We start from the raw sequence: 12,314 nt of genomic DNA, 5'->3' as shown, positions 1-12,314 counted from the left end.
AAATGTCCATTGTCATGGTCAGACTTGAATCATAGGAGAGACTTCTCTTGTTATATTATTTAAAGTGTTGCTTCAATCCAAATTGAAGAAGCCCAAAAAACACTTTGGTAAGCCTAAACAAAAATTCATGAGGAATAGAAGAAAAGGGCTTATTATGTCCGTAGAAAATTGGGTCACTTTGTTATACAATGTAGATACAGAAAAGGTAATAACAAAAGGCAAGGTGATAATATGACTCCTCGGGCGAACATGAAAATCGGGACTAGCTCAGTTAGAACCAATGATAGTTTAGTTACAACTAATTTAGAGATAAATTTGGCATTTAATCCAACTGATTGGTGGATTTACATAGGAGTAATTGTAAAAATTTATTTTGATATTTCTTATTTTTCTTCCTACCTGGAGGTCAAAAGGAGAACTGAGATAATGGGCAATTCCAGTGTTACTCAAGTAATCAGTGAAAGACAGGTAGAGTTGAAGTTTACATCAAGGAATACTCTTACTCACCACAATGTGTAGTAATGTGCTAATCGTATAGAAAAATATTCTTAATTAGTGTTTGAGTTAAATAAGGTTGTAATGATTAAGGTGGGTCATTTGTAGGGAAGGGTTATATTCTCCTCAGTCTTATGGAGTTGCTGAAAGAAAAAATGGTTCTAGTCTTCTCAATAATTTGGGGGAGAAGCTTTTTTTTCATCATGTAAAATACTTAATTGTATACTATACAAGGATAATTAGAAAACACCATATAAATTATGGTAGGGTAGTAGATTTAGTCTTAAATATTTTAAAGTCTAGGATTGTCTTGCTAAAGTTAAAATTCACTTTAGTAAGATGCAAAGTTAAATCCTAAAACATATGATGCAACTTTCATAGGATATGCAGAAAAGAGTAATGCCTAGATATTATTAGTAGTACATTTAAATTTGCCTAAAATTTTCATAGATACTATTAAAGAATCCGATTATGTTATATTTTTTGAAAGTATATTTCTTATGAAAGAAATGAGGAAGTTAGAAGTAGGATAAACTTTTACATAGCATGACAAAGATATCGAAATAGTGCCACAAACTGAACTTAGGCAGAACAAGAGACTCAGCATAGAAAAGAACTTAGGTTTGTTGTATCTTGGAGGGATCGATAGTATCCAATGTACTGTAGGAGATGAATGTCTTTTGAAGATAATGAACATTACCCCATGGGCTTATTTAAGGTATTATTCAATTTATTTACTTTTTATGTGATTGGAGAAGCCGTTCAACAAAAAGGTATGTATCAACACTAGTATTATTTGTTAGTTTTGCGAGTATACTTTCTTGATGATAGAAGACCCGTTTTTGGTTTTTTGCATAATCTAGTGACTTGGTGAAACAAGAAACAGAGTGTGGTGGTAAAATCAAGTGTTGAAGTAGAATACAAAGCTATAACACATGTAATTAGTAAAATGTTATGACTAGTATCTATTCATTAAATACTAGTGTTTCATGAGAGAAACAAACACATTAACATCAGTTGTTACTTTATTAAGGAAAAACTCAGAATTGGAGTTATTAGTATGCATTACCTCCCTTCGAAGAGTCAACTTGCAAACATCTTAATTAAAACAGTCATTGTGGATTGGCTTCAATATTCATGTTGCAAACATGGCTATTCAAGGAGCCACACTCTGATTCAGACTGAAAAGGCAAGAGCATGGGAGTCAGCATCGAAATATTATTTGGGGAAATAAAACAAACGGGTAGCAATCGCGATTGTGGTTGAAGGTATTTAATGGTGCATGGGGGCGTGTGGGTGCGAAAAAATGCTAGGGAGAGATTATCTTCTGGTATTAAATGTGACAACAACTTCGTGTATTTTGATCACGGATGGGGTCTCTGGGGGCGTTGAAGAAAGAACTGATGGCATCACTTCTGTCATGAAAGATCCCTTTCTTCAGTTCCATGACTGCAGGAAGCTGTTCAGGACAGGTTGGATCTGCAAACCTGAAGGAATCTGCTATTTGGATTAAATTTAATCTTATTTGAAGTATCTTATATCTAACATCATTTACAAAATATTGCTTAATCTACAAAGTATTTCTCTAGATCCTGGGTTTTCCTATTCTTTTAAGCCTCTCTGTCATCCTTTTCATTATCATATGTGGTTCAAAAATCTCACATATGAGGGGTGTAAGTGGAGTATAAACCTCTCTTCCCAATTGTAGATTTGAGGATAGGCTCCTTCACAATCCACAACTCATTAGCTACATCACCATTGTTGATTGAAGAGCCAACGCTATGGAAAGAACCAAACATTTGTTAGATCGCACTTTCATGTAAGATGCACTCAGATAAAGCAAGCGGGTGGCCAAGACTTCTTGGGTACCTACATCTTTATTCTATGAACTGCTAGAAAAAAAATCATCAGCGAGAAAAAAATCTGCAGTAATTACTTCAGAAGAAATTGTCTATCTAACGTATAGAAAGCAAACAGATTGCAAATCAGACATACAGAAGGTTAATAAACATCTTGAGATCTCAAAGTAGACGAATTGAATATTAATAAATGTTAGAATTTCGGATTAGAAAGAGCCGTTACTCTGCTCGTCAGGCTGGCACAATCGAGAAGACGAAGGAAGAGGTTTAGTGAACATGTCGGCTAACTGGTACTGAGAACGAATGGGAAGTAACTTGAGGACGCCCGAAGTAACCCGTTCACGAACAAAATGACAATCGATCTCAATATGTTTTGTACGCTCATGAAATGTGGGGTTTGAAGCAATATGTATCGCAGCTTGATTGTCGCAATAGAGCAATGCAGGAGATGTAACTTTGACTTGAAAATCTTGAAGAAGTTGCTGCAACCAAATAATTTCACTGGCAGTATAAGAAAGAACTCGATATTCAACCTCGGCAGAGGAGCGAGAGTCGGTGGTCTGCTTTTTGGCCTTCCAGGAGACCAAAGAATTACCAATAAAGATGCAAAAACCTGTAGTAGATCGACGAGAATCAAGACATGATCCCCAATCAGCAACAGAGTAAGCGCGTACCTGTAAGGAAGAAGTAGAAGAAAACAACAAACCTTGACCAGGACTGGTCTTGAGATAACGAAGCAGGTGATGTACTGCCTAGAGATGAGGAAGGCAGGGTTGGGCCACAAATTGAGTGAGCTTGTGAACGGCAAAAGTAATGTCGGGGCGAGATAAAGTGAGGTAAAGAAGTTTTCCAACAAGCCGCCAATAGTGGGTTATATCAGGAAGCAGGTCACCGTTAGTGGCAGTTAAATAAAGTTTGGGATCAGCACTCTGAGGTTCAGGTATGGAACCATCGATAAATCCCACTTTGTTCTTCACGGATAAGGCGAGGGACATTGCACGGCTCCAACTGGTGTAATTTTCACCGGTAAGTAGCTGCGAGACAAGAACTTGCTCGGGGCTACCCGAATGGTGAAGATAGTAGGGGTTCGATTGTTCGTCAAAATTTGAACGAGTTGAACTGGTACGAAGACCAGAATCGGAAATGCCCGTCGATGAATAAGTCTTCATGGAGCCCCCAAGAAGATTCTCCAAAGAAATGAAACTTTTGGCCCACCACAACTCTCGGCCAACACCAAATGTCCAGAACCTTCACGGCCAAATCCAAAGGCAAACAAATCCAGAGGATAAATCAGCCCTCACGGCAACAGCGCCAGAGCACCACTACCAAAATCCAGAGAGACCACCAATTCTCGACCAACCACAGAATCAAGACAATAAATCCAGCAACCAAGTCCAAAAATCCAACCTTCACGGCAAAGGCGCTATCTCGTCGAGAAAACAGAAGCCACGGCAACGGCGCTATCTCGCCGAGAAACAGAAGCCTAACTCTGTCGAAAAAGGAAATATTTGGGAGGAAGATGAAATCTAACCTCTTTGTCGGAAGATCAGCCGAAATAGGGAGCGGAATCAGTCGTTGCCAAAAGTGTTCCGCCGAAATGGGCAAAATAGACGATAGCTGAAACCAATCGCTGGAAATAGGTCGCCGCTCTGATACCATGTTAGAATTTCAGATTGAAAGAGTCGTTGCTCTGCTCGTTGGGCTGGCGCAATGGAGAAGACAAAGAAAGGTGAAATCGTAAAATATTTTAATTAAACATTGTTACGAGTTACAATGATGCTTTATACAATAAAAAGGGGGAAAAGGGTAAAACAGTTAAATACAAAATATAAAATAATGAATAAATTAAAATACATTCTAATAATAAACACCTTCCATTATATAAGACCACATTTTCTTTCTTTCCTTTTACTAAAAGTATAATGCATTACCTTGAATTAGTTTGCTTTAGTTCTCTTACATTTTTCATAAGAAGTCCTAAGGGCATTTTTGTAATCTTTAAGCTTATAATATAGTTGCTGAATTTCTTCTTGGGGACTTGGATAAGGGGATGATTTGGGACCAATCGCAGTAGAGCTAGTCCAAGCTGGCTTCCCAAATTTCTCCCAATATTTATAGGAAAAATGATTGGTCCTTCAACAGTGGATGCATTTCCTGTCCCCACGGTCACTATAGCCACGGCCACAAGTAGAGGAATATCATCCACGTCCTTCACCATAACCCCCACAACCTTGGTTCTCAACCTTATTATAAGATGACTGAAGGTTGAGAGTCCTAGCACCAGAAGATTGTGCATTTTTCTCATTCTTGCTTGTCAATACACCTTTTTTACATATGACTTGGTTAAATGCATGTTCCAGTGTAGTCATGTCATAGGCCAAGCTAGTAGTTGAGCTCTTATTGTATCATACTCTAAACCCAAACCATCAAGGAATTGAACAACTTAAATCTAATTTTTCTCCTTGTGAATGTCTTCAGCATTCCTAGTAAAGGGATCAAAAGTGTTTATTGCCTGAAGTAAACCCCTCATTTCAGTAAAGTAATCAATCACTGCATTCCTAGTAAAGCGGTCAAAAGTGTTTATTGCCTGAAGTAAACCGCTCATTTCAGTAAAGTAATCAATCACTGACCGACCACCCCTCTTCAAATTTAAATAATGGGCATAAAGCTCATATATACGATATAAACTACTCTCCTGGGATAGAATTGAAGACAAAAGTATTCCACATCTCTTTAGCTATTTCAAAGCTCAAAATATGATCACTGAACCTTGGTTCCATATTGTTAACTAACCAAGCCATAACTTTGTTGTCTTCTGCCACCCAGTCTTTAGAGATGGAAGTAGGTGGATCATCTCTAATGTACGTGTCTTCCATTTGCCCTTAACGAACATAAGAACTGAATGAGACCAGTTCACTATAATTTGCCCCATTTACTGTCTGAGCCCTCAAAGTATCTAAGGGCAGCAACTAGTTAGCTGGAATCCGCCATTTAAACCTTCAATACACCTCCAATGAACTAGTGTTCCCGAGAAGCTCCAAACCCACTGCAACAATACATCTAATTCCTCAAAAATAGTCGTTTTTTTTAAAGCAAAAAGACGACATGCCATACCAATAAACATATGACACAACTGACAGGTACACTTTTCATATATAAGTTCAAACAGGCATTCTTCTACATATATAACCAGCAAGGCATTTTTTCCAGGAAAATAAACAAGTATGGGGCCTCACCTTTTGGACATTTTTCAGAGTAAATAGCTTTCCATATCCTTCTAGCTGATGGGCCTGAATAGCCAGTGTAACGTTCAGGGTTTAGTAGCAGATTTACATATGTTAAGTCAGCTGCAAAAAATAAAAAGGAAATTAAAAAATAAAAAAATAAGAGTATTTGCCAAATTGTCCATTCTGCAAAAGACCATGACAACAAACCATAGACAAAACCATAGAGACGTACCATTATCTGTTTCATCTTCATGTGTCCAAGGATTGTCAATCTCAACCCAACCTTTGAAAACTTTAGTATCGATAGTTCGATCAACAGCAGCCTGTGGCTTCCCCTCCTGACACATCAAATCATCTACAGGAAGCCCATGGAAGGGTTTTTTAAATGGCTCAGGAAATTCACTTTCTGGGCATTCACAAACACTGCAGTCACGTAAATTGCACATTCCATCATCAGGCCAGAATTTGCAGTCACACCATAACTTGACCTGTCCAGAATTCTTGCAAACTCAAGAAAACCGAGTGCAATAGGATCATTAACTTGAATCTGGCCAACAGGACGTCCACATTCCACAAACCAGTGTAAACAATAAAATATGCAGGAAAAAATAGCCACATCAAAGTGTTCCGTTAGACTAGTTTGGATACAATAAGAGGATAATATGGCAATACACAGGAACATCAACGACTATGTTGATCATATTGATGGAAGTTTTGTGCCATAAGGGTCTCATTTGACGCAAGATGGTTGTTCAAGATCGCTAGGTTATATGGTGTAGTATAGAAATGTCCCCCGGTGATTATTTGCATGGTGTCGTAGCAGCTGAGCAAGTTTACCATCACATTCACCAAAAATTAGCTTAGATACAATGTTAAACTGAAAAACATTTCAGAACCCCAACGGTGAACAAGAACAATTCTAAGTAGCTAATAGAAAGAACAAAAGCTGAACTTTTACGCTGCAAGCCCGCCTAAAAACTTTGGCCAAATAGATGAAAAATAGATCATTTCACATTCCTCTTAAGCACAAAAAGAACAAAGAAAGTGACGCTGTTACACATTAGAAAACCAAGTAGCATACCTTAAAATACCGAAAAAAGGTGGTTGTAACCAGTTCTTGCAGTATAGGGTGCAACACTTCCTTGTCAAGACTGTCGACAGTCTTATACTCACAACGACAATCTACAACAATCTCAGTATACTTTTTCGAGAACTGCAAAAATTGAGGAAGAAATTTCACAATATTGGAAAACATCTGCTGCAGATTTCAATTCTCGAAACACACAAATTCGGTCAACTCAATACAAAAAAAAGGCCGAGAGTTACGGTACAATCGCAGGGCTTGCTGGTTCGGCCAAAGAGCAAGAACTTAGGTGTGTTTGTGGATGTGGCAACGGCGGTGGCCAGACAAACGACCATAAGAGCTCCGATCGTGGCCCAACCCCATCTAGTCCTCGGTGGTTTCTGCTTCACCTGATTCGTCATTTTTTGTTACCGACATTGATACAACTCCCTAAATCCACCGATTACAACAGAACCAATAGGTATTACCTAGTGGATTTGGATCAACTGTAAATTTAAGGTCGCCAAAGAACTCAACAGAACAATCCTATCGACCGACGCACAACAAAATTCGAAGTGGAGGAGAGAATTAGCGATGCGACAAAGGTGACGATTTTTCTTCTTTGCAGGGAAATGGCGGTTTCATAGTTCAGATAGAGGGTGGAAAATTTAAGGAGCTGTCTGTTGACCGGATAAACGGCAAACCATTCCAGGAAAATTATGGAAAATTGGAGCAATAGGAAATGCGACAATAAGTGTCCTTACCTGAAGAGAAAACCCTTTAAACATTTCGACGATTCAAAAATTGAGACGTAAGGTTAATCACCTGCTCCAGATGCTTCATCGGCATTAGAATGTCTTGCAGTTCATCAATTCCTCATTTCTATCTTCTTTTTTTTCCAATCGTTTATAAGTTGCTTTTTTCATGTTTAATTCCCTTAGATCTGATTCTAAAAATTTTGGCCAGTTTCTTCTAAAAATTTCTGGGCTTGAGAAACAGCTATTTTAGTACTTGATTAAATCTCCATATTATACTAATCGCCTGGGATTTTTTTTTCTATTGTTGGGAATTCTTTAACAGAGAATTGCTGCTGCACGCTCTCCTGGGAAACTTGGGTCAAGTTGATATCTTTATTTCATCTTTATAGCGCATTTCTCCATATTTTATAAAATTTTACCAAAAATTTCGTGAAGAAACAATTTCATAACATATAAATCCATTGTTATTCCCATTGTACTCTCTACCCACTTTGCTTGATGGCTGTGAAAACAAGTTGGGCGGTCTCTGACTCTCCAATGCCAAGCAGGGAGGGTTCACGAGGAAAGGTTCAGTTTTATTCATGGCAGCACAGGACGGGTTAGTTTGAGGGAACAAGGTACAGTAGCAAATAATTCAACTTGAAACTTTGAGACCCCGAGTTAGCTTCCCATTCCAAAGTTGGAAAACAATAAAAAATTCTGGCCAAAAACAGGGGTACCCATGTTAGGGAGAGATTTTGCTTTCACATATTGTTTTTTAACATGAAAAAAAAAACTAAAGTTTATAAATTTATACTGGATTTATAATATATACCACCTGCAAGCTGTGTATAGTAGCTAAACAAACAAAATGAAGAGAAAATTTACATACCAGAAAAAGACGCAAGGATCCCAAGTCCCAAAAGGCCATAAGTCTGAGACTCAAGTGGCCAGTGAAGATGAGATGAGAAAGAAAGAGGAGAATTGAACCAAGCAAGAGAAGAAAGAGTGCTGAGGGCGACAGACTTCCAGGGTATCCTGTTGAAAGACTTTGGGCTATAACTAAACCGAAGATAATCCTCTTCTCTCCTTGAATAACCATTATAATGATCAGTCCTGTCCTTGGCAGGGAAGAGACTATAAGGTAAACTGCGCTTTGTTGGCATAGCTTACAACTCTAGATTCTACAGGCTTATTGCAGGTTTATATACTTGGACACATGGAACCATCAAGTAACAGCAGAAAGCTTGTCACAACCTAATTACATAAAAAATTGAGAGAGATTAAAAGAGAAGATGTGATATTATAGGTTCAAACAGAGATGCTACAAAACCCAATTCATAGTATAGGCCTCAGACCGTCCTAGTAATCAAATTTCCACAAATGCAAACTCTTACCAGTAGCATTCGGTCACTCAAGATGTCATCACCGGCCTTAACTTTAATTTTTAAACCACCCAAATAACCCTCCCCCAAGACATATCAAACTACAACGAGTTGAGACAAAGCTTATTTCAAGAAACAAAATGCTTAAAAAAACAAAAACAAAAAAAATGGGAAAAATAATACTTGAACTCCAAGTGTGTTTGCCAAAATGTCAGACTTGAAAAGATCATCACCAATCAGACAGGGATAACTGTTTCTTTTCATGTTCTCATCATCCAAGGGCAATTCATTGAAACCAAGATAGTGGGTTCTCTGAGCGGCGAACAGAAAACAAAGAGGAACCAAGATCAGCAGTTCTTTTTTGTTTAAAAATTATTTCATTTAAAAAAAAATTGAAACAGGAAAGAAATAAGATAAATGTGAAAAAATGATCAAAATATAAGAATAGCGAACAAGATTGAAGTTTTCCACAAGCAAAAACAACGAAGAACCCATAAAAAAAGACATGCGGCTATTTAGTGTCAGACATAAGATCTTTCATCCTTAATGGATCAGACAGGGATAACTGTCAGTAGGGTTTTCATCATTCACCGTACCGCCGAAAAAAGCATAAACTTTACTGAGAGTCACAAACCTCGAGCACCGGATCAAATAGCTCTCACGCAAAACTACATTTGAGATCCAAAACAAACAAACTAAAAAATTGGGTGACACGATCAATACAGAAGATGAAACAAAGAGGCATCAGCTCTTCCTATTCATAAAACATCAAAATACCCGTTTGATTTTATAAGGGTATTCATGTGAATAAAAGCTCGTCATTTGCCCAGATCTCTACAATCTAAAATCAATAGGAGAACAACAAAAAGCAGAGTCAAGTACCGACGAGAAGCACCAAAGGAAAGCTTTCTTCCTGTGGAGAACAAGGATCTTCCCGAGTTTCACTAGCGGCGGCTAGGGTTTCAGGAAGAAAGATATCGACTCAATCACTAACCTGATAGCATCTTATAGGTCCTGGCAGAAGAAGATACCTAATGGTCTCGCTTGGAGATCGGGCGCCACTATGATTATTTAAAAAAATAGTTAATATTTTTATTATTATCTATTTTTACTAATAATAATAAAAAATAAGAGTTATTATTATTTTATTTTATTTACAAATTATCATATAAAGAGTGTTAAAATCCATAAAATCATGTGAACAAATTATAAAATTCTCAAATTAAATCCATTAGCTGACGTTCGTCCTAAGAGCATCGAACAACGTTCAGATCATTGAGTTCATCTATTCATGTCTACACACTTCATTCTAATAAGGTGAGGTTATTTGCTCTTCGTCTCTTCCTCAAATGATCACTTCCAAAAAGCACAAGCAAAATAACAATCGTTCTTTTCTGGTTTCCAATCCGGAACCATGAACGAAATCCTCAGCCCACATCTCCCCGGCCCACCATGCCTTGTCAGTTGGCACTCTCCCCGGGACCGCTATCCCTTCCGCCTTGGCCAATACCCCCACTGCCCATCGGCCCTCGTCTCCCTTGCCCCACTATGCCTACTTAAATCCCCTCGGCCCAACATTCTCAAAATGACTGGGAGAAACCCAAATCCTATTTTTTAATTTATTAATTTTTTCCATCCTCCAGTGTAAAGAAAAAGGAGAAATAAGAAAAAAAGAGAAAGGAAAAGAGATGAAGGAAAGAAGGAAAAATGATAAAGAAAAAATGAGGAAGAAAAGGGAAAAAAGAAAAATAAGAGAAGTAAAAAAGGGGGAAAGGGAAGAAAGGAAGAAAGGAAGAAAGGAAGAAAAGAGGTGAAAGGAAAGAAGAGGAAGGACGAAAGAAGGAGAAGAAGGACAGGATAAAAAAAAGGGAAAAGGGAGTGAGTATTAAGAACCTTTCGCCAATAAAAAGTGATTTTCATGACGAATTTATAGCTCTTTGAGATTGCTGAATAACATAAAAAGAGATAATTTGTAGGGAGAACTTTTACCTCTCCCGGCGAATTGTATTATTCACTCGAAAAGGTCTTTCTGTCAACGATATTTTCATTGTAGCTTTAATTTGTGGGCAGAGCCAGATTTTCTTATAGTGATTGTTGAATAACAAGGAGATTATAAATTCATAATACAAACATAAATTTTTTAAAGAAATCAATACTATAAGAAATGAATATATATGTTGTTGTTATTATTTATTAATACTTCTAAAAAGAGTTGTCCTCCCACTCTCTCCAATTAAAAACAAAAAGAGGTGTGTCAATGGGGAAAAGGGTGCCGGCGTCCGCCCTCTCCTCCATATGGAAAAGGGAGGACACTTCTCCAATGTCTAATTCACGCAAAGACAGAATAAGACCAACAAGTTTTCTTCTCTCTAACGAATTTATTTCCTTTGTTGGAGAACTTAAATGCATTCCAAAGTAATATATAAAAAAAATAAAAAAAAGTGGTTGAAACTGAGAGATTCCTTATTAATTCCAAAACTAATTACTATAGTGAAGACTTTGGATTTGTGACAACTCATACAATCCGAGATCAACCTCAGATCGAAGAAATTGAATAACAGATACACATTCTTAGCTCCGACTCGATTCTTCTTTCCAATTTCAAAACTTGAAAGAGCTTTGCTAGGTACGAGAACCTAACTTCCAGTCAAACAACACACTACAGATTCACGGAGTACCACAGAACGCACGAGAGAGAAATAGCCAGAGAACGCAGAAACTAATAGCAAATCACGCCGTTAATCAAGAGAAATTTTCAGAGTACTGAACATTACCTTCCCCGTTTGCAATCTTCATGTCTCGATCACTTGCGCTTTAATCTGTTTGATACGAATCAAACCGCGTCAAAGTAAATGAAAATATCAAAACAACTAAATACCTGCAGAGATTCGCCGTGTGAGACAGTGATCACAAATTCGCATTCGCTCCAGAAGCGCCAATTCGGAATCCGAAACACGGACTACATACATGATAAACCTCTACTCCACTCCTCCCCTTTTAAACAGCCCCAAGGCTTTTTTCATTTTCTTAACTTTCCCGCGCGCGGAGAATCCTCGACCTTATCTCCACCGATCACAATTCAACGAAAGTCAACTTCCTACGTGGTCTATCATAGACACGTTGTCCAATCAGCGGTAACCATCTTTAAAATCAGTACTAAATGTCCAAAAAGGACAGACCCCACACACGTGGCTGCGCGTGTCACACCGGCGAACGATTAATAACTCTGTTTGCCGTGGAACCGGAGCCATGCGGAAAAGCTTCTGCTCGACTTTCTTTCCTCGCCACATCGACATCCGAGCCGGGTCGACCCGGGTAAAACACCCATTGACTGGCACGTCAGAACCCATAAAATTCGACACTTGTCGTAAGACGATGGGTCAATGGATGACGCCAGCCGATGATTGCGGACGCGGGAAACGAGGGCAAGGGATTCTTTTCGTAGGCGGTGATCACGAGGGGAGTTAGAAAAAGAAAGTAAAGCCCACGTGGCGTGGCATCTTAACGGCGTTTGTTACGAGCAGACGATTTTTTTCAAAATATACGCC

General features: G+C 38.3%; 1 protein-coding gene and 1 non-coding gene across 3 annotated transcripts; both read right to left on the bottom strand.

The window, feature by feature from the left end:
• Positions 1–4,938: 4,938 nt before the first annotated feature.
• Positions 4,939–8,493, bottom strand: LOC137938857 (endoplasmic reticulum oxidoreductin-1-like). Of its 2 annotated transcripts, none has more exons than XM_068783929.1 (5): positions 6,908–8,493; positions 6,663–6,794; positions 5,814–6,081; positions 5,591–5,701; positions 4,939–5,400 (listed from the first exon to the last, which is right to left on the bottom strand). In XM_068783929.1, exons 1-5 carry the CDS (start codon positions 7,064–7,066, stop codon positions 5,354–5,356), a joined length of 717 nt encoding a protein of 238 aa, XP_068640030.1. In that variant the 5' UTR covers positions 7,067–8,493; the 3' UTR covers positions 4,939–5,353. The 2 variants fall into 2 exon arrangements, with proteins under 2 accessions (XP_068640030.1, XP_068640031.1); XM_068783930.1 differs by having other exon boundaries at positions 5,814–6,069.
• Positions 8,494–9,280: 787 nt separating this feature from the next.
• On the bottom strand, positions 9,281–9,361 carry LOC137939630 (small nucleolar RNA R38). Its single transcript, XR_011110006.1, has one exon. It is a non-coding gene; the product is annotated as a small nucleolar RNA R38 (small nucleolar RNA).
• Between the last annotated feature and the right edge of the window lie 2,953 nt (positions 9,362–12,314).

This window comes from Aristolochia californica, unplaced genomic scaffold (genome assembly GCF_029961685.1).
Source record: "Aristolochia californica isolate CCGP_79_NKW_82.1479 unplaced genomic scaffold, dmAriCali1.0.hap1 SCAF_8, whole genome shotgun sequence".
Classification (NCBI taxonomy): domain Eukaryota; kingdom Viridiplantae; phylum Streptophyta; class Magnoliopsida; order Piperales; family Aristolochiaceae; genus Aristolochia; species Aristolochia californica.
Note: the sequence above shows the minus strand (reverse complement) of the source record. Positions and strands in the feature narration are given on the sequence as shown.

Excerpts from the sequence above, each read along its gene's own strand:
- LOC137938857 (XM_068783929.1), bottom strand. The coding sequence starts at position 7,066 with ATGACGAATCAGGTGAAGCAGAAACCACCGAGGACTAGATGGGGTTGG. Across the intron at positions 5,702-5,813 it reads TGAAGATGAAACAGATAATG|CTGACTTAACATATGTAAAT; the intron begins GTACGTCTCTAT and ends TATTTTTTGCAG. Across the intron at positions 5,401-5,590 it reads CTCTGAAAAATGTCCAAAAG|TGGGTTTGGAGCTTCTCGGG; the intron begins GTGAGGCCCCAT and ends GTATTGTTGCAG.